This window comes from Perna viridis, chromosome 2 (genome assembly GCF_037379345.1).
Source record: "Perna viridis isolate PV_CMFRI_1.1 ecotype Kerala chromosome 2, ASM3737934v1, whole genome shotgun sequence".
Taxonomy (NCBI): domain Eukaryota; kingdom Metazoa; phylum Mollusca; class Bivalvia; order Mytilida; family Mytilidae; genus Perna; species Perna viridis.
This window is the reverse complement of record NC_142446.1, coordinates 32497801-32521299: the sequence shown is the minus strand read 5'-3', so window position 1 is coordinate 32521299 and position 23499 is coordinate 32497801. Positions and strand designations below refer to the sequence as shown.

The following is a 23499-nucleotide window of genomic DNA, read 5'->3' as shown; positions in this document are numbered from 1 at the left end:
AAATGATGAAAGCTCCAGCTGGTCTGTTGCAATGAAATTTATCCTCCATTAATATAACACGCTCCAGAAATCAATTTGGACTTCGCTTGTCCAAAAAAAAAAAAAAACTGTTGGAAACTTGGAGTGATGTCACATTGGATATATTACCGCAATAATCGGGGCTACACTACCTATCCTTAGACAAGGTCGTAGCCATGGGGTGCGATCGCATCCCCTCTTGAAAAAAAAAAAACTGATGTACTTCTTAGCCTGTAATTAAAGAGAAATCATACCAGATAACAAAGTACAATTGCTTATCAGTGATTGGTTCGCACCCCCATTCAGAAAACCTGTCTACAGCCCTTTTAGACAATCTTACTAACGGCAAGATTCGTCCGATTTTCAAAATTCAATGTTATTCGCCACTTGATATTGCCAGACTGCCAGTTAAATTTGAAATTACTGACATGTTCATACATCCTGCTGAGCAAGAAAATAAAAATGACTTTTTGTATAAGAACGAAATAGATCCGCAATTTCTTCTGTGTAATGAAGAGGAGGAGAATATAGAACAGTTGGAAAGATGAGTCTAAAGGAGTACCAGTATTAGTGATTACTGAACTAAATGTATATATGTAGTTTTGATTTCTGAACTAAATGTAGTTTAAAAAAAGAAAGTTGGTACTTTCAAACAGTGCATAGAAAACTGCAAAATATGTATTGGATATAACCCAGAACCGTAATGTATTATGTATAGCCTATGGACGCTTGCATAAGTTCCGATTAAGTACATTTCCGATTAAGTGCCTCGGGCTAAAAAGTTGGAGCTCCACATACGAATTGATAAAATTATTTTCGTATAAAAACATATAATAAATATTTGGGTTCTTGCCATCGATTACCAAACTGTCAAATCGTTTTGTTTTATATGTCTGCGAAAAACTTCTATTATTATAATGAACTATAAATTATTAACGATCTACAATCTCAGCTTATGAATAGGTGTTTACCGACTCGCATCTGCGTTACAGTGTCATTTAAAGGCTCTTTTAAGACTAATAACTAACACGTGTTTTCTCACGTGGTTGGTTGTATAAGCTGGTTATGAAACAGTTACAAATAAATACAAGAATAAAAAATATTTTATTCATTGACGAGAGGCTAATTCGACACAATAAAGGTAGGAATTGTTATTGTTTTAAAATGTATCTTTTTGTCAGAATAACCGTATATTTATATACATACTTGTATGAAATCGTCTAATTAAGGTTTATTTTAATATAATTTAATTCATTTTCAGAAAGTTTTTCTGTTAGTAATAATATAATATTTTCACAAAACAAACATTTATTTAATTGCTTTATCTGTCATTTGTGTTTTATTGAAAAATGTAATCTAGAATTTAAAAGAACTTCGAAGGCTGGCTGACAATGTAGAATATATTAATGTAACAAAATGTAAACTCAGGCTGCACTATAATAAAGTTTTGAGTCCAAATTCAGTATTTACAATTGACCAAACAGTCTTGTTAAACATAATTCTGTGGATCACCTTTACGTGGTCACCGTTAGCATTTTAGGCTCATAAGTCGAATTAGTCTATTCAACTTCTTTCCTCGAAAAAAAAACCTGATTGATTTTGATTTATCTTGTTATCTATAAAAAGAAAAATAACACAAGTTTTCAGTTAAATAATTCCAATTTAATTTTCTTAGGCAAATTAAACTTATTTGATGATTCAAATGTGTTCTCGTTATAAACCTCTAAACTTTCTAGTGATTGCTCTGTTGTTTTTTTGGTTTTTTTTGTTCATTTATGTTTGTTTTTTTATTGTAATCTTATTGTCTTTTTTCAACAGAAAATGGACCGTTGTACGTACGTCGGGCTCGTGATAGGCGCGTGCCTCATGTATGCAGTGGCGACATCATTTAATGCTTTGTCTGGAAGTTCTGTTGGTAGAGGTGGGTTTACTACAGTCAGTTCTTTCTTGAAATATACTATCTGATTTAATTCCAAGTCCATTAATTTCTACAGCTGTTTAATAAATCAGTCAGGCATGCTATAGATGAACAATTTTATGATTTACTGAAACTTCTAAAGCACCCCCTTGAGCAGGCACAAAAACAGAAGCCGACATGAAGATGTGTTGTTCTTCAGTTACAAAAATGTATCAAGTAATTGAAATGTTTAAAGAATAAAACCTTGTACCCAGTTATTTATATAAAAAGGCTTGTTGATTTCCATATCTAGTTTTATTATGATAATATCTTGGTTATTGGACAAAATTATCGTTAACTTTAAGCATATTCACATGTTAATGTGTAAAAAGTAATTCCTTAAAATATGTACATTTTTATTTCCAGAATCAGGAATTTTCAAAAGCAGCACTGGAAATATTTCGGACAAATATTACTTGGATATAACACCAGCCGGGTGGACATTTAGCATTTGGGGCGTGATCTACGTGTGGGAAACGCTGTGGCTTATCTATACAATTGCCAATATCTTCAGAAAGACGGAATCTGGTTATGCGTTCAACGACCCGGAATTATTATGCGCTCCATTTTTCGTTAATTTTATTGTCAACATGGCGTTAAATCTGTGTTGGATTTTTCTATTTGATAGGGAGCATCTCGAAGCCTGTTTTGCTGTCTTGCTGATGATGTATATTACTCTCTACGCATGCTTGTTCCTGACTTACAGAGCATTGAATAACAATTTGCACACTCTTCAAAAATCGGATCGGAAATGGGATATTTGGCTGACAAGAATTCTTGTACAGAATGGAATTTCTGTTTATGCTACTTGGTGCACCATTGCCACAAATTTGAATCTGAACATGGTTTTGGTGTACAGATCAACTATCGATATTTCAGTCCAAAATGGCGGCACGGTAGCATTGTCGATTATTGCAGCCCAAATTGTTGTCTTCGTTACATTAGACTTCTTCTTCTGGGACAAATTCACTCGTTATACACTCACTCCATATCTTGTGATTATTGTTGCCCTTATTGGAAGTTTGAGCGAAAACTACAACATTGATAATAGAAATACAATCATCACTCTTGTTCTGTTGACTGTTGGGAGCCTGTTGTTCCTCGTGAAAGTAGTTTTGACAATAATCCGACACATTAGGTCTCCCATTTTAGGTGTGAAAATTTCCGACTCTCAAGAAGATTTGAAGAAACAGCCAATTTAAATATTACTAGGTACTCTCGGAGAATATTGATCAGTCAAGCAAATTTGACTATTTAAGTCTCTGTATATTTTGTTAAATGTATTCATTAAGTGTGTCAGATTTGGATTTTTATTGGAAGAATTACTTACAACAAACAAATTACGACCCGATAACTTACAAGATACGAGTGCTAAATCATTGTTTATTTTTCTTCACTTCTGACGGAAATAATGGTACACGTGTACAATTTAAGTCAAAGTCTGACATTACCTAAAACAAATACGGTGCTAAATTTGCTTTAGAAGACTGCATAATATATGTATTTAAATAAGTGAATTTCTTTTTCATATTTTTCCATTATGTTTTCACCATTTTTTGTCTACTTTTTTCAGTATGTAATTTTATTTATAAAAATTCATTGACTAATGCTCTCATATTCATCTCACCAGTTTAGTTTTAATACTATTGATATGATAATAATATATCGTATATTAATTTGTCTAGAACTTTAAAATCAAAATAAGCAACTTGTATTCAATTAAAACTTCAGTAAAGACCTACAATCGCACATAGACCAATGTCCACTGTTACAATATAGCAAAATTGGAAAAAAAATCTTTAATTTGGTGGATTTGTTAAAATACACTATCATTACCTAAATCAAACCAACTACTTAGTTATCGCCGTTACTCTGTCAGCATTTAATCTAACTAACCTTAGGCAGTGTACATGTACGAACTGAAGGCTAGTAACTCCTCGTGTCATGTTTGTGTTTATATTAGTTTACATTTTTTCGTTGTTTATGTTTACTTATTAAGAACTACTTTTTGTCTTAATATTTTCTTTTAATATTTTTTTTTTATATTTTTAAATAAAATAGTTGTGAAGACATAAAGCGGCTTTATATAGTTCATTTTCTTCAATTCAGAACATCCTTCTCCAAATATTGAATTCACTTCCAAAAAGAATGCCATTCACATGAAAATCAAGGCATTGGCTTACAAGAGGGTATAAAACGACAGACAAAAACTGATAACTTTCAAAATAAACTAGACAAAGTGATGTCTGCACTTCACATTACACAACTGTTATGCAAAAAACAATCATGTAGGACTAGCGAAGAGACATCTTTTATGTCCGGTACACACAAATGCTGCACTGCACATGAAAAATATGTCAACACAAAAAATAAACAACTTTTTACTGAGCCGAGGATCTGCTAAATTTGGATCAAATACCATCGCGAAATCGTTTGACGTATCACACAAGTTGATGCATGTTTTCGAATGAAAAAATTGGAATAATTAAACATGAAAGGGAGCTTCCCACTAAAGATATAAACAATTTCTTTAAGTTTCATTTTAATATATATATGTAAGCATTGTTTTTAGTTTTTGTGCAAAATCTGCACACCCTCCCCTTTTTTGACTAAATTTCCGTAATTCGAAAACGGAATGTTTAAATGTTTCAAAAATAAGTAAATAAATAAAAGGAGCTTATAGTAAACACTTTTCCAAAGGTTCTAATTTGATTGGTGAAGGTGTATTTAAGTTATTACGTTAAAATTAGAAACAGCACCTTTTTATATGAATAAATTTCAATATCTCGAAAACAAAAACGAATTTTTCTAAAAAATTAAAGGAAGCCTCCTATTACAGATAAATATATTTTCCCATACTCAATTCATAATGAGTTGCTCATTTACTTTTGTTACTTTGTATGTATGATTTTAGTTACTTTATGTTCTTTGTTGTGTATGTCTGTTTTCCATGTCTGGTCTTTGTCTCTGGATTACATTCTTTTGATTACCGTTATAACCTTGGTTCCCTTGATTACTATTTCATTAAAATTGTTGGAAGCGTTTTATTTTTAGTTACATGAAGTGTGCGATAACTGGAAAACACCACCCATTTTATGAACAAATATGGACAACTCGAAAACGTAAAATTGGAATTGAAAAAAAAAATAAAGGGCGCTTCCCACTGTAGATATATATATACTCCTTCTCAAGTTTCAATTTGAAATTGCAAGCATTTCTGAATTATCGTGCGAAAACGTGCGGGTCGGACGCGTACGGACGAGAGTAAAACAACATCCCCTCCCCAACTTTTAGTTGTGGGAGCATAAAAACACTGAATATGGGTCGCAGATACAAATCTACATGTACTAGAAGTATAAAGAGAGCGTTCTTTATATTTTTTTTCAGAAACACCCCTTATAGTGCTAATAGCGTACCTGGAAGAGAGCAACGAAATATGAACTTGTTCGTAGTAAGAAAACACGATATTTAAGGCTACATGTTCAGAGATGTAATAAAAACTTTTGAAAGAAGCGTTCGACATGCATGTAAAATGCCATTTCTTCAATTATGAAACGACGGGCATGTCAGAAGAAGGAACGTCATGCTGTTTCCAGCTGATAAGTATATAATTTAAAAGGTAAATTTAGTGTATTACATATACAAAGTTTTACATCCCAACGCCGCGGGACTTCTTTTACAAGAGATTAGCGTTCATTAAACCGACGTCACAAAAAATGTCATATGAAAAACAGAATGTAAGAGAAATGTCTGAGAGCTCAAGCGAAACACAGAATGCACAGAAAATTTCTTCACCTAAATTGGAACGAAAGCTTACAGCTCTGGAAGCTAAGGCGATCGAACTTGAGAAGCAGTTTGATGGGATTCTGAAAAGGACTGCAGAAATTGAAACCTGGGTTCATCAATATGACAGAAAGGTACATGTAAACGTATGTCTTAGTAGGGATTCATGTTAGCAAGAAAGAAATACCCTTGTGTTACCTCATGTTTATGAATCAATGGAGATTAGCAATAAAGCATCGCATGTGACTACATTTTAAACCCCAAAGTGTCAAGCATACGTCGGTTTCAATGCCCGTGACGTATATATATGCATCAAACAATTTCCGTGGTTTGCCAAATTTGACATAAAAACATACAAATCCAATCAAATATGATATATAGACACTTAAGTTTGTACTAACCCAAAAGGGATTAAAACATCTAGAACACTAAAGCTATAATTTTCAGATTTATCTACAATAAACATTGCTCAGTATCATAAGAATGCACCTGTTAGGGATCAGGAAAAATTGACACTGAAAATGCTTCTGGCGTTGTGAAGAAACATTTACTGTGTAAAATTCTCTAACTTTCCATTTTGTTGCTAAAGGTTACTGAAGAAAAACGGATGTTCAGTCTACTCCACACGTTAGTTCGACCAGGGGACAAGAGAGCGACTATACTGATGAACCATGTGTGCGTATTTTTTGACGAAGTTCTGACCAGGCTTGAAAACAAGGATATTAGATACAGCACACTTAAGTCCCTAAAGCGAGATCTGACAAAAGATGATATCAGATACAGCCTTTGGACTGTACTTAAAGAAATGGGGTTCACCGAAGAGGAAATTAAGGACGTGAATATAATAATTTCACTCATCCATTCTAGAGTTCAGCGCAAAACAAAACTCATGAATTCGTACGAGTTAAAAGGTATCGACACCAACCCAACCGTCCTACAACAGGAAATTAATGTCTATCTTCAAGTTCGCGATGAACTGGACGAATCCCTCCGCTGTGTCTTGAAAAAGATTGTTGCTCGTTGTTATAAAGGTCGCGAGGATGCCCTCGGTGACCAGAATAATAACGAATAAATCATTTTCAATAAAATTCTGTAACAAGAATTTAAATACGCCCAACATATACATGCATTTTAAGTGAGAAGTAATTACATATTTTTCAATTCTGTTTATTTTGGGAGTTAATTGCGTGATTCTTTTTTATTTGTTTAGTTTTGTTATTATGTAACTTTTGAACAGACATCGTTTTAAAAGAATAATACTGTTTTTGTTATTTTCAATAAACATGCTTATATATGATGGGAGTGAAAAATATTTTTTGTCATCGAAACTATTTCAAGGAATATACAGTATTTAAAAATTTCTTTATAATTCCCGTATTTTGTCTTGTTTACTTCTACGAGTAACCAATTCAGTGACTAACGAGATAGAGACAAAATAAAGAGTATTAAAATGACCATTTCAATGAAACAGTTTCATGAAGTGTGTTCATATCATTAAATTTTATATGAACGTCAAGATCATCACAACATTTATTGGATATTTTACATATTTTGAATAATAAATGATACTTATTGTTGAGTTACGTTAAAACAGGTGACATACTTATTAAATAATTTCAATTAAATTGGCTTTAATTATAGTATAATATAATATGATAATTTAAAAGGTGACAATCCTTGGATATTACTCCTAATTTGTTATTGTCAAGACCTGGTTTCACAAAGATCCTCAAATTAAGATTTTCCTCAAATCCTTCCTCATATCAAATTTCGACCAATCAAATACTTGAAACTATAGATGGAGAATTTGTGTTAAATATCATTTTTTTTTTTAATAAAAAACAGACTTTGAATCGTTTTTAGGCAGATTGAGACTTTGACATCATGTGCAACGGAGTCAATTTTTAATTCATATTTATTTTTTTTATAGATTAGCTATATAGTAAGGTCTGAAAAATTCCCAATGATGTAAGAACTGTCAAATTTGCGATGCAAATTTTTGGTCGTTCCCTACGCTGGACTCGAACTCGTACCGCTGTGACATCTATGGCAACACCGCCTGCACAAAGTCCAGCGCCCTAGACCACTTGGTCAGCTAGCCTGGGAAAATGCAATATAAGTACATTTTGTACTTTCAAATATGACGGTTTCAAGAAAAGAATATACTAGGAAAAAAAACAAAAAAAGTAAATAACTACACACAGTTTATGTCTAATAATACAGGCTATCCAGCACCTTATGACAAAAAATAAGGGCCAATTTTAGGGCTAAAAAACAAAAATTTTTTTGGGGTTATTTAAGGCTAAAATTAGGAATTTAACGACATAAAAGTAACTAACGCTGACAAAATTTTCAATCGATCATGTCATTTGTGAATCACCTAATTACCCGAGATGCAGAAATCATTTATTGACCATTAGGATGCTCTCTTAGTTACAAAACGAGCAGTCATTGAAACAAAAAACTGCAAGGATAATTTTCAAAACTCCTAAGACAGCAGTAACATAACATAAAAAAATACGAATTCACATGAAAAATAACTAATAAGGGCTATTTTAGGAATTTCCTTTGAATTTCAAGTTTTTTTACGGAATTATAGACATTAAAACTGAAAAAAGAAATTTTAGGGCTCCTGGAAAACCTGATATAACACAATGTAGTTCATTCCAGTAATTATAAAGAGTAAAGAACAACATGCTTGTAAAGAGCATAGTAAATGCATACTTCAATGAACATACCAACATGGAGATAAATAAAAATAAAATCAGCTTTACAACTCTAGACTGAAAAAAAATTGAGTCTGAATCATTAACTTGACAAGAAACATCATTGCACAGTTTCATTTCTCCAGCTAATGTATGACTTATGGAACAAGACTCCCCAATGTAAAGAAGTTATTAATCAATAACACTACAATAACAGTTATCAATCATAAAATAGTCATTATTTACATGAAAACAAAGTACAAAAGTCACGTTTTTTTTTGATGGATCATCCATAAAAATCAACATAATTTAATAAGTAATGAAAAAAAACAACAAAATTTACAATTTTCAGCAGTGTTTGCTAAAATGACGTAAAATTGTGGCACCATTATGATGCCATTACAATGAACTAATATAATGCCACAAAATATTATTTTTTCTTAATATATTTATATATTTGACTACTTTATGAACAACTTTCATGTTATTACAACAAAGTTGATAGTTTAAGGCCATATTCATAGCTTACTGCCCCTACACCTTTCAAATTTAAATACAGAATGCAACTGCTTTTAGAAAAGCTCATATTGGAATTTTCCTCAAATCTTTATTTTATGATAATCTGAACTGGTTGAAATGGGAGTTAAGGCTGGTTGGAGGAAATATTAATTTTAAGACTTTTTTCTCTACCAGGAACAGCAAGAACAATTGTTTCTATCAAAACAGACGTGATAACATGTAACAGGGTAAGATTAGAACAGAAAAAACTACAACAAAACAGTCACTGTTTTCTACATGTCCTATATTTATCACTTTAATTTGTAAAGACATTGCACAACAGATAAAACAGCACATTAAAAACATACAATAAACATTTTTTTTCATTTATAAAAATAAGATATGCATTGCATTGCTGCAATAATATTGACCATTTCATAAAACCATTCTTTGGAAATATCTCTCCAAGAAATGCCTTGTCCATTTTTAAATATAATTTATGTGGATCAGAGTCATCAGACCCTCCTCTTTTAATTAATTTCTGGAACCATCTCATTGATGCACTTTTATTTTAGTGTACACAGAGTTAAACTGGTATAGTCAAAATAATCATGCAAGTTTGCTCACCATCAAATAATTTTGAAAAATTGTTAAATCTTGATAAGAGCCCGAGGCAATTGAAAGATCCCTTTTTGGAAAAGGACAACAGGGATTTCTTAAACAGTCGTTACTTACAAATAGAGAGGTTTATGACATGCAAAAATGAATCTCAATAACAAAATTGGCTAGATATCCTACTGAAGTGTGTGAAAAGCATTACAGACAAATGAAATTCACAATTCAAAATAGGAAGTGGCTTAAAAGAGATCTTTATGCCTCCTTAGTTAAATCTAAATATAACTAGACATTGCCACTAACAGGACTAATACCCCCCGCAGCCTGAAGTCCATCAGCTGTTATTTCTACAATTTTTGCTCAAACATAAAGTCCTGACAATATGGGCTTCCAAATATGGTAATCTGACACCCCATCAAGTTTCATAACAATCCTGCAATTCCTTGAGGATCAGAGGAATTGTTGTCAATGCATGAGACCAAGTATTGCAGAAAAAAACCCACTGAATTTCAAATAGCCATCATTTCTACAATTTTTGTCCCAACATAAATATGCCTAAAAAACATGCACATCTCCATGTGGTCATATTACATCCAACAAAATTTCATATCAATGCTGCAAGCTGCTAAGGAGATAGTTTGGACACAGACTGACAGACGGACAGGGTGAAGCCTATGTACCACAGGTGTTAAAAAAGATATACATTACACTGATATTCCACTCAGGACTGTCAGATTACAACCATTGTAAGCATATATGTATTAAACTCACAAAATTCTAGTTAAATTCTATTATGATTTGCTTTCCATGTAAAAATCTTCAAAAAGGGACACATAAATCACAACTGGTTTGTCATCATTTGTATAAATGATGAAACTTCAAAAGCAATTATAGAATAATGAAGACAGACACACAGAGTGAAAATATCCCCAATGCTCACCACTTTGTTGAGAAAGCATAAGAGTCACAGACAATCTAATTATGGTATACACTAAATATCATATTATAAAGGACTGGTATGCATGGATTAACCCAACATGCTGATGGCATTATCTACTGAACCAGCCTGAATAAGAATATCTTCTAGAACAGTTCTATCACAGTGTGGGAACATATCATGCAAAGTTTCTATATCACTTGGAACTCCTCTAGGTTGTCTGTAACCTCCAGAGGGAAGGTCTGAAATGCTTGAAGTAGGATTTGGAGTGTACTGACCAGCAGATGGCACATGTGGTGGTGGAACTCTAGACTCAGCAGAAGTTTGACCTTAATACAAAACAATTGAAATTTAAGCCCATTAACTTTACATTAATCAAATAAAATGAATACAAAGGACATCAGGAAGGGGTTCAATGTTGGGGGTGGACTCTAATTAAAACCATGTTATAACTGGAAAAAAGTAACTTATACAAATTCTTATAAAATCATGAGAATGCTCTATTTGGTTCCTTTTGGTTTAAGTAATTTCATGTTAGAACAACTACCTCAAAAATCAATATCAGAACTTCTATGATAGTAAAAAAATGTGTATTACATAGATCAATTTACTATTCCAAACAATATGATACAGATGCAAACCAAAACACAATATCAGCACAAAAAAATAAGAAGAACACAATAAAATATTTGCCATGGTAAATAAAACCACCATTTGTGTGAGGCTAAAAATTTTGAATTTGAGGATTTCAGTTTTAAAATCAGGATTCCAAACCTTTTTTTTCCTAAAGTTAGACTGTTTAGGCCATTCCAAATTTTTTTTGGTCAATAGCCACTACTCAGTCTCTCTTGAGGATATCTAATTTTTCCATCATAATAGAAGTAAAACAAAATCCTTTACTTTTTTCCTGGCTATTAACAATGTAAAATGCATCCTTATCACTATTTAAGGTTGTTAAAAATTAAAAAGGATACCTTTCTCCCTTCTAAAAACGACCAGAAAACCAAGAAATATTAAAATGGCCTTACTCCTAAAAGCATTATACTGTAATACCTGTATTTCCTTCAAGCCTCCTCAAAAACTCGTCTGTTTTCCTGAAACGGTATGTATACATACAATTAATTCCTGTTATAGTAACTGCCTTACACAGAAACTGGCATATAGCAAAGTACCACTATTTCTAATGTCAGTGACTTAATTTAATTAATTCTCATTTAAACATTTGTATAATTAATAAAACTATTTTTAGTAATATTGACTCAATAATAATATGTAAAAATAGAAAAAAAAATGTCTGGTTCGTCTCTATTAGCAAAATCACAACAAAATAATCTTATATTCATGCGACTGGTTATGCCAATGAAAATCATGATACAACACACCATATTTAATATAATAATTTATAAATCGCTTTTGTCTTGAAGAACATCTTTCCTTCCTTGAGGATTTAACACAATATGCCCTTTCTTCATTCTTGATCAGAAGACCAACAGTACCTTAATTCCCATATGCAACGAAACTACACAATAACATGATGCCATTTAATAAATAGAATTTCACGCCGTATTACTGATCCAAAATGTTGTATTTCATATGTATGCTGTCTTTCTTTTCAGATAACATCGGAAAAATTTCATTTGCAGTGAAAGATGAAAAAAAAATTTAATATCCAATAGCTATGCATGGCAAATATAATGAGAGATTTCCTTGATATACAGTAAGAACTACACCTAATCTTCAAATACAACCTCTAGATCAATAAAAAAAAAGATGAAAATACTGGTACAAGTAGAAAATGCCTTCCACATTCTGATAGAGTCCAATGGGTGTATATTATACATATATCCAACTGGTGTAAAACATTATTCAGGTTGGTAATATGGTGTGGGTATAGCTTCATGCTTTGTCAAAATTATGTAATCCAATGTAATACATTTATGGAAAAAGTCTAAATCAGGCATGAAAGGGAGGCCAAGGAAACATGGATACAAATGGAGATCAATGCCTAGACAAGGAAAGTAGACAAACACATAAAAAAAAAACAATAAATACACTAATATAACAAAACAATACAATTTACAAAGAAACAAAGGTAAAAAGCAACCCATGGTCAGACTCCACTAAAAACTTGGAGCATGGACCAGGTGCAATGGTATGGTAAGTGACCTCTTCTTTTCTGCAAACAACTGTTGAGTTGCTAATAAAATACATGTATCATGCATGTCCCAGGCACATAAAAAAAGAATCATTTTTTGTTACCTTCATGTTGAAGATTTGAATGTAATTTCATTCTTATTTGTTTATTAGAAGTAGTGTAAGCATCGTAAAAGTGTGATGCAATTTTTACCGTCTTCTATCTTCATCCCATTTATTTCTTTTATCTGCATCACTCTGTCTTTCTCTCAATTTGTTTTTCTCTGCCTAAAAATACAATTGAATCTTTAACTTGATGAGTTATTCATGAATCATATACTTTTTGTCTAACCTTAACAACTTATTTCATTTCTCAGGAAAGTGGAGAAATGAAAGGAAATCAGAACTATTAGAAACTAAAGACAACATGAATTTGTAAATTTTAATGATGTTACAGGCAAAACAGCATAAAAAGATAAATACCAGTAATATTACAGAATATAATTGGATGTCTTCACTGGGACTAGTCCGAATTTCCTCTGACCCTGCAACCCTCCTCCTTTTTATTTGGATATTGATATGTCTGGTTAAAAAAGAGGAGGGTTGCAGGGTCAGAGGAAATTCGGACTACACTGGGATTTATTTTCTTAAAGTAAATAATTTTTTACAGGGTGCAGCTTGAAACAACCACATAGGTCAAACCTTACACAGTTGAAGCAAGCATGAACACACAATTTAAACTTCACACAGCTTTGAATTTTGAAAGAGATTAAGACATTTGACACTGCCATAAAGGATTAAACTTGACTAGACTTTAAAATGGTCTGCTTTTAGCCCCTGACTCATAAAAGTTCCAGCCAAAACCATCAAAATCAATCTACATTTGAAGGTATGGTACAGCATAAATTTCTCCACTCTACATGGTGGAGGTGGAGTTGAATGGAGTCAGTATCTCCACCCACAACAATGTACCTTACAGTAAAATTTAAAAGAGATCCATTCACTTATACTCAAGTTTTTTTTTATAAATTTATATATATATATATAGTAAGATTTTATAAAAATGCTTCCTTCTGGTTCCTTTTTGGAATATATTCTCTAAAAACAAAAACTGTGACCTAAAAAGCAATCAAACCCATACTGTTCAGATATAAAGCATTGTTGTACATTTTTACTGAGATCCCTAGACTAACTCATACTATAATCATGATAAATTTGGAAACAAGAAAAATGCTTGTTTTTGATCTTTTCAGCATCTAATTCCCAAACAGCTCATTCAATAATCCTCTAAATCAATCCCAGGATGACATTTTTTGGAGTAGAACATTATAGTAAAAGATCATTTAATTCCAAAGACCAGCGGGCCTTTTCACAAAAAATTGTAAGTGTAAAATTAGTCATAAGTTATGATGTCATAATAGAGTTAAGTATTGTGACGTCACAACTTATGACTAATTTCACTCTTACTATTTTTTGTGAAAAGGGCTGCTGTGGCCCTTTTCACAAAAATTCATTTCAGTAAAATTAGTCGTAAGTTATGACATCACAATGCATTCATTTACTATGACGTCATAACTTATGACTAATTTTACTCTTACAATTTTTTGTGAAAAGGACCACTGCACTTGAGTGATAAAGTCTGATTTTATGAAATGCTAGTTTTCCCATTTTCCTGAAATCTAAGGTAGGGTAGTTAGACTGACAGACACAAAAAATACTCAATACCCATCTTATTCAGCAGGGATATAGGGTATGTAAGTCATGTTCTAGTTTCATTTTCTTTACCAAAATTTACACCGTAGAACATATTGAAAACCGAAGACCCACCTACATTTTATGGTTTATTTCCGGGTACTTGAAACGCTGTATAGCAATGTAAAATCTTTTATTTTATGTGTTTTCTAAATACCTTCATCATGTAGAAATAGGTATTTTTCATTTATTATCTGCATTTTTACACAAAAAGATGTTTTGCCCTCAACACTGAACTTAACGCTCTCTAAATGACAAATCTCCATGCTTTTGAATGGTAGACAAGGACCAATTCTTGTGAAATCACGTGGTCACAATATGAGACTTACATACCCTATAGATAAGGAATTTTAATTTGATCAGTCAAGGGAACCAAGATCCTTAAGTTAACCAAAAGAATATAATCCAAGGACAAAGAGATACAAAGAAACAAAAGTAAATGAGTAACATAGACTCATTAAAAATTGATAGTATGGACCAGGTGCACTTGTAGGGTAAGTGTCCTCTACTTTATTAGAATCCCCCAGAAAATGGAAAATAATACTCTTTACTTTCAAGTAATAACTCACTAGTTGTCTCTGTCGTTGCCGCTTCTCATTTATTTCATCTTCCTCCTTTTTCTTCTGCTGCGCTCGATATTCTTCACGCTTTTTCTAGTGAAAAATAAAATAAATAAAAAAATTTCTTAAGCTTTCCTTTAATGTATGATGCTTCACAATATTATTTCAAATAGTGGCATTGAATTTTACTCAAGTATACAAAAGTATCTGAACATCAGGAAAATTAACATTTCTGGTCCTTTTTTGTTCCCCCATTCCTCGTTGGTTCAAGTCCTCCCACCTAATGACAATCAAAGCCTTCCATTTTAGTATGGAATTCAGGGGTAACTAGCGGTACTTTGAAGTGTACACTTAATTTGGATGGAGTCTATAGAAGGCTGTTGATAGCCATTGTGGCTCTACGGTTAAGCCATATCAGGGTGATCCAGAAGGGAAACCCTTCACTTATGTGGGTTTAGAAGATATTTAAATAAATGTTATCTCTGGGGCTCTATATAAGTGGCTGATGAACATCATGGCAGATTTAGACTGAACAAAAAGCAGGTATAATAAAATTTTAATAAGAAAAATACAACTTCAAAGCAGAGTGAATGAGTTTTGTTGTGAAGTTCCTATGTTAATCAGACCAGAAAAAAAATTATTCATTGTAACCAAGCCACTGAGTTCAAGCATGCATTAAACACGGATGAACAGATATCTGTGATACTACATTTTGTAAATGCCCCATTGGCATGAAGAAGAGACATTTACAAATGGAAAATATCCTGTCTAAATCATCATTTCAAATGAAAAGCACATTTTACAATTCAATGTACATAAAAATGAATTTCTAATATAAAAAAAAATAATGTTAGGCAAAAAACAACTAGACATTGCCCCTTACCCCACAACCTGTTGAGCCCTGTACATTTGGGGACCAATATAGACACAAGATTTATTGTGGACTTAATCTTTATGAGAGACAGACTAAGCACTTTTAATACACAATTTTACTGCCATACTAAAATAACAAATTCTAAACAGAAATCAGTACTATTTTTTTGTTGTTGCTGACAGCACAATGACAGAGTATGCAAATTTACTGTAAATTTAAATTCCTGACAATATGCACACAAGAATATGGTAATCTAACACTGGATTGAATTTCATCACAATCCTGCAATTGTTGTGGAGAAGTTGGGGACAATGCATCAGACTAAGATTTGCTGAAAAAACACCTCAGTCTAACAGTGCCATTTCAACTATTTTTACCCAAACATAAATTCTTCCACTATGGTAATTTAAAACTCCATCAAGTTTCATAATAATCCTGCCAGTCATTCTGGAGAAGTTGTGGAAAATTCATGAGACCAAGTTTTTTTTCAAAAACTCCTAAGTCCATCAGCCGTCATTTCTAAAAAGCCCTAACAGTTCTGACAGTATTCACATCTCTATGCGGTTATATTACATTCCATAATGCTTCATAACAATGCTACAAGCTGCCTAGGAAATAGTTGCAGACAGACAAACATATATACCCCAAAGCTTTGTTTCTGGGGATGAGGGGGAATTCATCATAAATTTTAACTTGCAATCCATTTGAACATCAATGAAAAATCACCTACAACAAATTAAAAATCAAAAATAAGAATTAAAACAAGAAATTATCACAAACCAAGTTAATATAATGTTAATCTACATTAATAAATTTGAACATTCCAAGATTTTAAATTATTTCATTTTTTACTTTTATTTAATTGAGTTATTTTGCTGGAAAAGGTGAACAAGTTTCCCAAATCATGATTGTTTTCAAGAATGATGTTGCCAAATGACATTGTTATGAATGAATAAGGCACTCAAAAACAGCAAAAATGTTCCCAAAGTGCCCAATATTCAATAGAAAATTTGCAGATTTGCCTTATTAAGACAGCATATTTTTAATCATTCCAATTTCGAATTAAAACATCATATTTTTAATTTTTCCAATTTCCATTTTTGCAAGGGGCCAATATGGCTTGATGTACCAGATCCTTTGAGTATGCTGTACACGTTTCAGAAGAGCCTCTCTTCAGCAGAATTAAAACCAAATACGTAGTAAGTTCATGACTCCAAAATAAATTGTATAAAACAAGTACTCAAACCCAAAAATATTAAAATAGGAAGCCAGCAACGACAAAAATTCCATCACAGTACATCAAAGGAGCTTCATAAGTGTAGCCCCATGTTAAATGCAAGGAAAGAAGGAAGCTTCTACGAACGTCTACAAAAAAGTTCACCTAATTCCGATCATGATTGTTTCTGTAAGGAATTAACATATAATTATTTCCCCTTAACTTTGGTTACTTTTTACATTTGTCTTGAAATTGTTGCCAAAGTTCACCAGTAACAATAAATGTATTTTATTGAAATATACTCCAACAGCCTATATCTTATTTTTGTTGTTGAAAAATGATTTGGACATGTCTGCAATATCTTGCCTGTGGGTAGTTATGTGCATGGAATTACCTTGAGGTGCAATTTTTAAGAATCCTTTCACATAAAGTCAAGTTATTATCATCACACAAATGCTTGTTTCTGGCCCCACTCTTGGCACATAATTCCTAAACAGCTCAAGTCACAATCCTTGTGCTTCAATTTCAAAGATATATATTTCCTCATACGAGCAGTCAGTTTTAAATTGTACAAACATGTTAAAAATAATGTACTTCTCTCTGGCCCACAATTCCTAAACAATGCAAGTCACAATCTCAAACTTCAAACAAAGGTCTTCCTTTCATGGTATGGTATATTGTGGTATAATTTCATGATAAAGATCTATACACTTATACCCAAATTATCATATGGGAATAAATTGTCTAAAGACACAAGATGATTCCATCACAGATGATCACAGCAGCATGATTTCATTAAGTAGATCTATGAGTGAGCACCAAAGCATCCAACAATAATTACATGCCATGGTTTTATACTCATCTTCATATCAAAATTCATTGGATTCCATAATTTTTTATAAAGGAGCAAACATATTGTTTAATTAAAATTTTTTACCCTTAGTGTCATACTGGGGTTTCTATTTTCTTGAATCAACCTCTTTCTGGCTTCTTGTTCTGACACCTCTCCACCTCCTAGATAAACACAAGAATTAATTGTACAAATTTTATGTATCAGTTGCATTTATATCAGCAATTTTTTCTATTTTGACTCAGTTTTGTATGTTGTTCTCAGCTTGATTTATGTCACTTGAATTTTAAATTCTGGAAATACTTAAACCATGATTGTTCTTGGTTTAACCTTAAATCCTTAAATCCTTAAATCCTGTCAATTTAAATATACTAATGAACAACTCCTTTCTAATTCCATTAATTCTGACTCATTATATTATCATAGGTATATTTTAGATAGAGCTTGCAGTCTTCTGAAAGTATACTAAACCATTTTAGGCAATGACAGACAACTTATGGGTTGTTCTAGGATTTTTTTGTAATGTATCTGAACAAATGTCAGGCTACCAAAATTCTGGAATCTAGCATGTCTAGCATAAATTTGTTTTTTTTTGTCAGGGAAATTTAAGTTCAGTCCTACCAATATCTGTATTGGCAAGCTACAAAGTCCAATCAAATGGTTTATTAGTATCTTTCCTAAAGACTCACTTGAATCTTTAACATCAAACTATGGCAGATCCAGTGGGTGGGTTCTGTAGTTGAAAATCACCAAAGTTGTTGGAAAATTTTGTAAATGACTTGCAAAATTTGGGGAAAAATGAATAAATGAATGTGAAAGCCTCCCCTTTTTGTAAATTTCTGTGATGGACCTACCCCTTTTTAAATTTCAAGATCAATCACACCCAATCAACTACTTAAGTTAACAAACCAGCAGTTCCAACATAATTCATTTGACCAATCCTGTTCTGTTCTTTATGTTGTTGATAACTCTGCATTCCTCTTTCTGCCTCTGAAATAATAATAATTAATAATAATAATAATAATAATAATAATAACTATTTAATGCAACTTTAGTATTCGAGCAATTAAAAAACAATGGCCTAATATAAAAGTTTTCAAGTGATAAACATACACTAGAAGAAAGTTGATGAAACCAAATGTACTTATTACCCTATCATATGCATTTCACTTTTATAGGGACTTTCCACATTCTGCAGATTGCCAGTTTGGCAAAGTTTGAAGCACAGTACGTTTGTACTACAAGGTATGCACCATTTCTTTTTCTGGTAGAAATAGGTGTATAAATGGTGTATGCAGCACATTCTATTGTTTTCTGCTCTTGATAGTTAATTATTTTCCAAGTTATGTTAGCAGTGGAATAGCTAATAACTGGGAATTTATGACTGCATCTTTATATAAAGTCTTCAATCTTCAATTGGTAATACATAGAGCATACTGGTATACATAAATTGTTTTGTATTTCATTATTTGAACTGAATATATTTTGTTAAAGAATATGATATGTATTGTGATATTTATACATGTAGTTTATCTTATGACTTGAAGGTTCCTCCATAAAACATTAATACGGCAGATTATGAAACCAAATGGCATTAGATTGCTTAGTAAGTTACCCTTATGCAAGAAGGACTCATGTAACATAGACTTTTGGTATGTTTTTCCTTGTACATAGGCTGATTATTAATTTTATTAATACTAGTATTTTGTTAAAAAATACTAATAAAATCCTGAAAAATCCTTTTATATGGGCCCACCCTTTCAAAGTCTGGATAGAAATCTAGATAAGTCAAAATCCTTGATTATGTTAAACATGAGCTGTTTGTAACATAACCAATACAAGTTATCTAGTAATACTTTAAGCTTGCCTAATAACAATGCTACATGTATGAAAAATTCTTACGTTGTTGAATTTGCTGCCTTTTCTTTTCATTGGGAGAAATCATGGTGTAACCTCCTTGACTGTAATGAAAAAGTAAAGAAAAAAATACTTTACAAATATCAATACATTTTAAATGGTACTAGCACTGTTAATACTGGTAAAATCTTTTTTTACAAGATCAAAATATGCAGCCTATAATTAGTAATTACATGTACAGTATTAATATTACATGCATTATGTACTGTAGTTTAGCTATGTATTTGAATGATAGTGGTCCAGTGAAAGTCTTATTAATGATATGACTACATTGTCTCTGTCAAACCTTCTGACTGCAACAACTTTGCATGTGTTGACTGTTTTGCTGACAGATTATGAGACTTGGGGTACAATTGATAGTATACATGTATGAAAAGAAGTTTCATGCAGTCCTGTTTCTTTTAGTTTAAATTAACTTCATTCTGACATGGAAATTGTCCTTTAGCTACATGTACTCAAGCAATGCTAGAGGTTGTATGTCAAGCTATTTTCTGCCTCGAGACAATACTAAGGAACCTCTTATGTTGAGGAAGTACCCTATAAGCTAATGCTCCCACCATCAAATGAATGATCCAGTTCTTCACTGTCAGCAGACAGCAGCATATTGTTGTTTTCACCTGTACATGCAGGGCCATAGCAGAAGTGTATTTTACTCGGTATTTTAATAATTTGAGTTCTAACATACTAGAGGATGCCCGCGAAATCGTGGTCGATTGAGCAAAGTGTGGACACAATACTAATTTGACGAATCCAAACAAAATGAATCTACGATCATCAACCATATATCAATGGTGTACAGTTTTGTTCAAATTGCTTTAGTGGTTCAAGAGGAGTTGACCATTAACTTTTCAGGGGACTAAGTTTTCTTTTGACCCAGAATTAGGGTTTTTTTGCATGCAGAACACAAAAATATGCATTTTCCAAACACATGTAGTTGAATTATTTTTTTAACTTTTTTATTCACATTTTTTAACTATTCCTCTAAATTATTTTTTGTCTTTTTTTGGCAAGTTATTTTCTACGTGAAAGGACATGCGCCACAATGAAAATTTGTCCAACCGGAAAGTGAGCCATGTGTTCATTTTGATCCATGGAGATCCCTGGTACACATGATCCGGACAGTACATCGATTGAGCATGTGCGAAAGCGTATTATAGCACACGGACCAATGATGGTCTCCGAATTGGGATATTTTCCCAAAAATTTACGTTTTCTGTAGAAAAAAGATTGTTTCAAAGACAAATTTAGGAAGTACACAACATTAAATTTATACCTCATATCACAAATATGTTTGACCTTGTATGGTTTCAGAGGAGTTGTGGCTTAAGAAATCAGTCTCTTCCTCTACTTAGTAGTATAGAAGTGTTTGTAACTTCTGTTATACCAACCTCTGATATGTATTTGTTCAAAATAATTGCAAGTGTATTATCTACATATAACAAAAATGTATCGTGCATTGTAACATATGAAATAAGCTATTCTTAAGCTTCCATCAATCTCTGTCACTGTGTATCCAGTGTCAGTGAAAAAATGTACGTGTATATTTAACGTTAGATCGCCTTACTAACACATTCTTTGATCTGGCTGTTGTTGCTCTTGTGGATCTAAATTTTCGGTAGGATCTCTCGTGGTTTCTCCTCTCCCTGTTCCTATAGAGCTCCCTCTCCCTAAGCCTGATGAAGTTCCAGAAGCCATCATCCCTCTACTACGACCTCTATTATTACTAGGGTTTACTCTCGGAATAGTACCAGTACCCTGATTCCGAGTGGTGCTTGTGTTAGGGTTTCTCGTCCTTGCAACAGTTGGTTTACTAGCAAACGTCTTACTCATAATGAAAAGATTTGTTTTTATTTTGGATTTCCTAAAAAATCTTCTTTCAGTTTCACTTTCAATTACGTTCGTTGCGCAGCGGAAGCTACGATGGATTGTTAAACTTAGAACCAAGGTAGGATTTATATGTCGATTTTGAACGTATGAATGAAACATTTTACTTTTTATTCAGTAATATTCCACACGCATCTTCACTTTTCTTCAAAACTAATATATATTATAACGAAAGCAAAAACATTTTCTGGCATCCAATATGTCATGTCGCTATATTTATCTGTGAAAATTTCTAGATAAATTGAAACAGAAAGTAGACTTAGTAGGTGTTTTCCGAAAAATTATCATTTATGACGTAATATAGTTGCATAGATGCAAACAGAAATGTTCAGTTGAAATACAGGTATATCCCTTGGAATTGTGTTAGTAAAACAGGTAAGTCCTTTAAATTTGACAAAAGCCCTGGCTTTGCTAATGGCGTGCTTCCACAATCATACAAATATCATGTATATGCAGCCCGGCAACTTTCGTTTTTATGTAAAGTAGGATGTTGTGTTGGTTGCGGATATCGCAGATCAAAAGGGAGTGCGGGGTTGGCACCCCTCCTTTTTATTAGAAAGTATGTCATTTGCATGCGTAAATTTGACCAACAAAATGGTCAATAATGTTCTACCATGCCCATTTTTCTGAGGAACCCTAGCTGACATTCCTCCTTTTCAAAGTGTCTGGATCCGTCCCTGTTTTAAAGACGGGGAAGAGCGCTCGGTGTTTTATTTGCGCAAACCTGCCCGGAATGCTTCTGATGGCTGGTCCTTCGTCCAGCTTGTTCCACTCTTGTACAGTTTTCGGGGAAAAAGAGTTTCTATAAATGGCTGAACATGCATGTGTTACATGTATGTAAAGACGTAAGATAGTCGGATTGTCAGTTGGCCAGCATTCATAGAGACAAAAGCAAAAAATAATATTTTACTAAAACTAAATAAACTGAACAAATCAAACAAAACTAAACATATATATATATATATACAACATGCAAATGAACATAAGTAAATGGGCATGCAAATGAAAGTATGTAAGCAAACAAAAGTCACAGTTCACACACAGTAAACAAACTAAAAATTGGTGTAGTAAAATCTAATAGATTATTCAATCATCATCTCTCACCATAGCTTCTACGGTACACCATAATCGATGGTCAAAATCTAGGACGCAACGATTTCTGTAGACTTCCAATATAAATTCAAACTAAATTTCACCATTTCAATATATATTCATTTCTGATTCTCATGGCACACTATAATTTTCATTTCTCATATAAATCAACCCAATTTATCATTCAAATTGACCAATACACACTTTTCGGCCAATATAAATTTCAGAAATAATTAACACAATTCTTGTGCTGAACGTCCACACAATATTTCAACATTTCACCATATACACCGACGGAAAACTAAATTCAGCAAATTTCACTGTGTAACAAATGGAACTGTAGAATATATTAATGCAACATCCCAGCTAAATTAACACCAACTATCGCTGACTAAATATTACACCATCCGCTAAATTACGGAAATATGGGTCGTTGTTCACCGTACAAAACTGACATTAACATACGGTATTTAGGTAGATCTGTGTCAAAAACTAGGACGATAGCATTTGACAATATTTACGTTGTTTTCTTCAACACGTCCAGTCACTTCAAAATCTAAATGTGCTCTGCCTAACCGCTTTACCTGTATACTATAAATCACCCGTGCTTATACGCACCTGTTTGGCGGGAAAATCATTGAGCGGGTATTACTTACCTTAAAAAAAATGCAAAGATATTTGTGAACTACATCATCTATTTCAAACTAT

The 23499-nt window shown here is 32.6% G+C and overlaps 4 protein-coding genes across 9 annotated transcripts in view; 3 read left to right on the top strand and 1 right to left on the bottom strand.

Moving 5' to 3' along the window:
- Positions 1-1047: 1047 nt before the first annotated feature.
- LOC148624681 (uncharacterized) lies at positions 1048-4183 on the top strand. Its single transcript, XM_088567517.1, has 3 exons — positions 1048-1159; positions 1837-1939; positions 2342-4183. Exons 2-3 carry the CDS (start codon positions 1840-1842, stop codon positions 3175-3177), a joined length of 936 nt encoding a protein of 311 aa, XP_088423643.1. The 5' UTR covers positions 1048-1159; positions 1837-1839; the 3' UTR covers positions 3178-4183.
- A 1494-nt stretch (positions 4184-5677) lies between these two features.
- Positions 5678-7055, top strand: LOC148624680 (uncharacterized). The gene is made up of 2 exons (XM_088567518.1): positions 5678-5892; positions 6348-7055. The coding sequence occupies exons 1-2, from the start codon at positions 5692-5694 to the stop codon at positions 6828-6830; spliced, it is 684 nt and encodes a 227-aa protein (XP_088423644.1). The 5' UTR covers positions 5678-5691; the 3' UTR covers positions 6831-7055.
- A 585-nt stretch (positions 7056-7640) lies between these two features.
- LOC148624679 (uncharacterized) lies at positions 7641-21836 on the bottom strand. Of its 5 annotated transcripts, none has more exons than XM_088567516.1 (9): positions 21380-21836; positions 19801-19859; positions 18808-18888; positions 17986-18062; positions 14968-15051; positions 12861-12934; positions 11567-11607; positions 8497-8541; positions 7641-7858 (listed from the first exon to the last, which is right to left on the bottom strand). In XM_088567516.1, exons 1-8 carry the CDS (start codon positions 21799-21801, stop codon positions 8537-8539), a joined length of 843 nt encoding a protein of 280 aa, XP_088423642.1. In that variant the 5' UTR covers positions 21802-21836; the 3' UTR covers positions 7641-7858; positions 8497-8536. The 5 variants fall into 5 exon arrangements, with proteins under 5 accessions (XP_088423642.1, XP_088423638.1, XP_088423640.1 ...); XM_088567512.1 differs by lacking the exon at positions 8497-8541 and adding an exon at positions 10694-10842 and having other exon boundaries at positions 7641-7859; positions 21380-21834; XM_088567514.1 differs by having other exon boundaries at positions 7641-8541.
- The window catches only part of LOC148624678 (NFX1-type zinc finger-containing protein 1-like), a 17617-nt gene continuing 15798 nt past the window's right edge, over positions 21681-23499 (top strand). Inside the window, exon 1 of one of the 2 annotated variants that reach the window (XM_088567508.1) lies at positions 21681-21760. The gene's annotated coding sequence lies outside the window, so the exon portion shown is untranslated. Of the gene's footprint in view, positions 21761-21950; positions 22075-23499 lie in introns of those variants that run through there. The other variant, XM_088567507.1, reaches the window with a different exon arrangement.

Excerpts from the sequence above, each read along its gene's own strand:
- LOC148624679 (XM_088567513.1), bottom strand. The coding sequence starts at position 21,801 with ATGTTTCATTCATACGTTCAAAATCGACATATAAATCCTACCTTGGTT. Across the intron at positions 18,063-18,807 it reads GAATTATGTTGGAACTGCTG|GAGGTGGAGAGGTGTCAGAA; the intron begins GTTTGTTAACTT and ends GTGTTTATCTAG. Across the intron at positions 15,052-17,985 it reads ACCCCAGTATGACACTAAGG|AAAAAGCGTGAAGAATATCG; the intron begins GTAAAAAATTTT and ends ATTTTTCACTAG.
- LOC148624681 (XM_088567517.1), top strand. The coding sequence starts at position 1,840 with ATGGACCGTTGTACGTACGTCGGGCTCGTGATAGGCGCGTGCCTCATG. Across the intron at positions 1,940-2,341 it reads TGGAAGTTCTGTTGGTAGAG|AATCAGGAATTTTCAAAAGC; the intron begins GTGGGTTTACTA and ends TTTTATTTCCAG.
- LOC148624680 (XM_088567518.1), top strand. The coding sequence starts at position 5,692 with ATGTCATATGAAAAACAGAATGTAAGAGAAATGTCTGAGAGCTCAAGC. Across the intron at positions 5,893-6,347 it reads TTCATCAATATGACAGAAAG|GTTACTGAAGAAAAACGGAT; the intron begins GTACATGTAAAC and ends TTGTTGCTAAAG.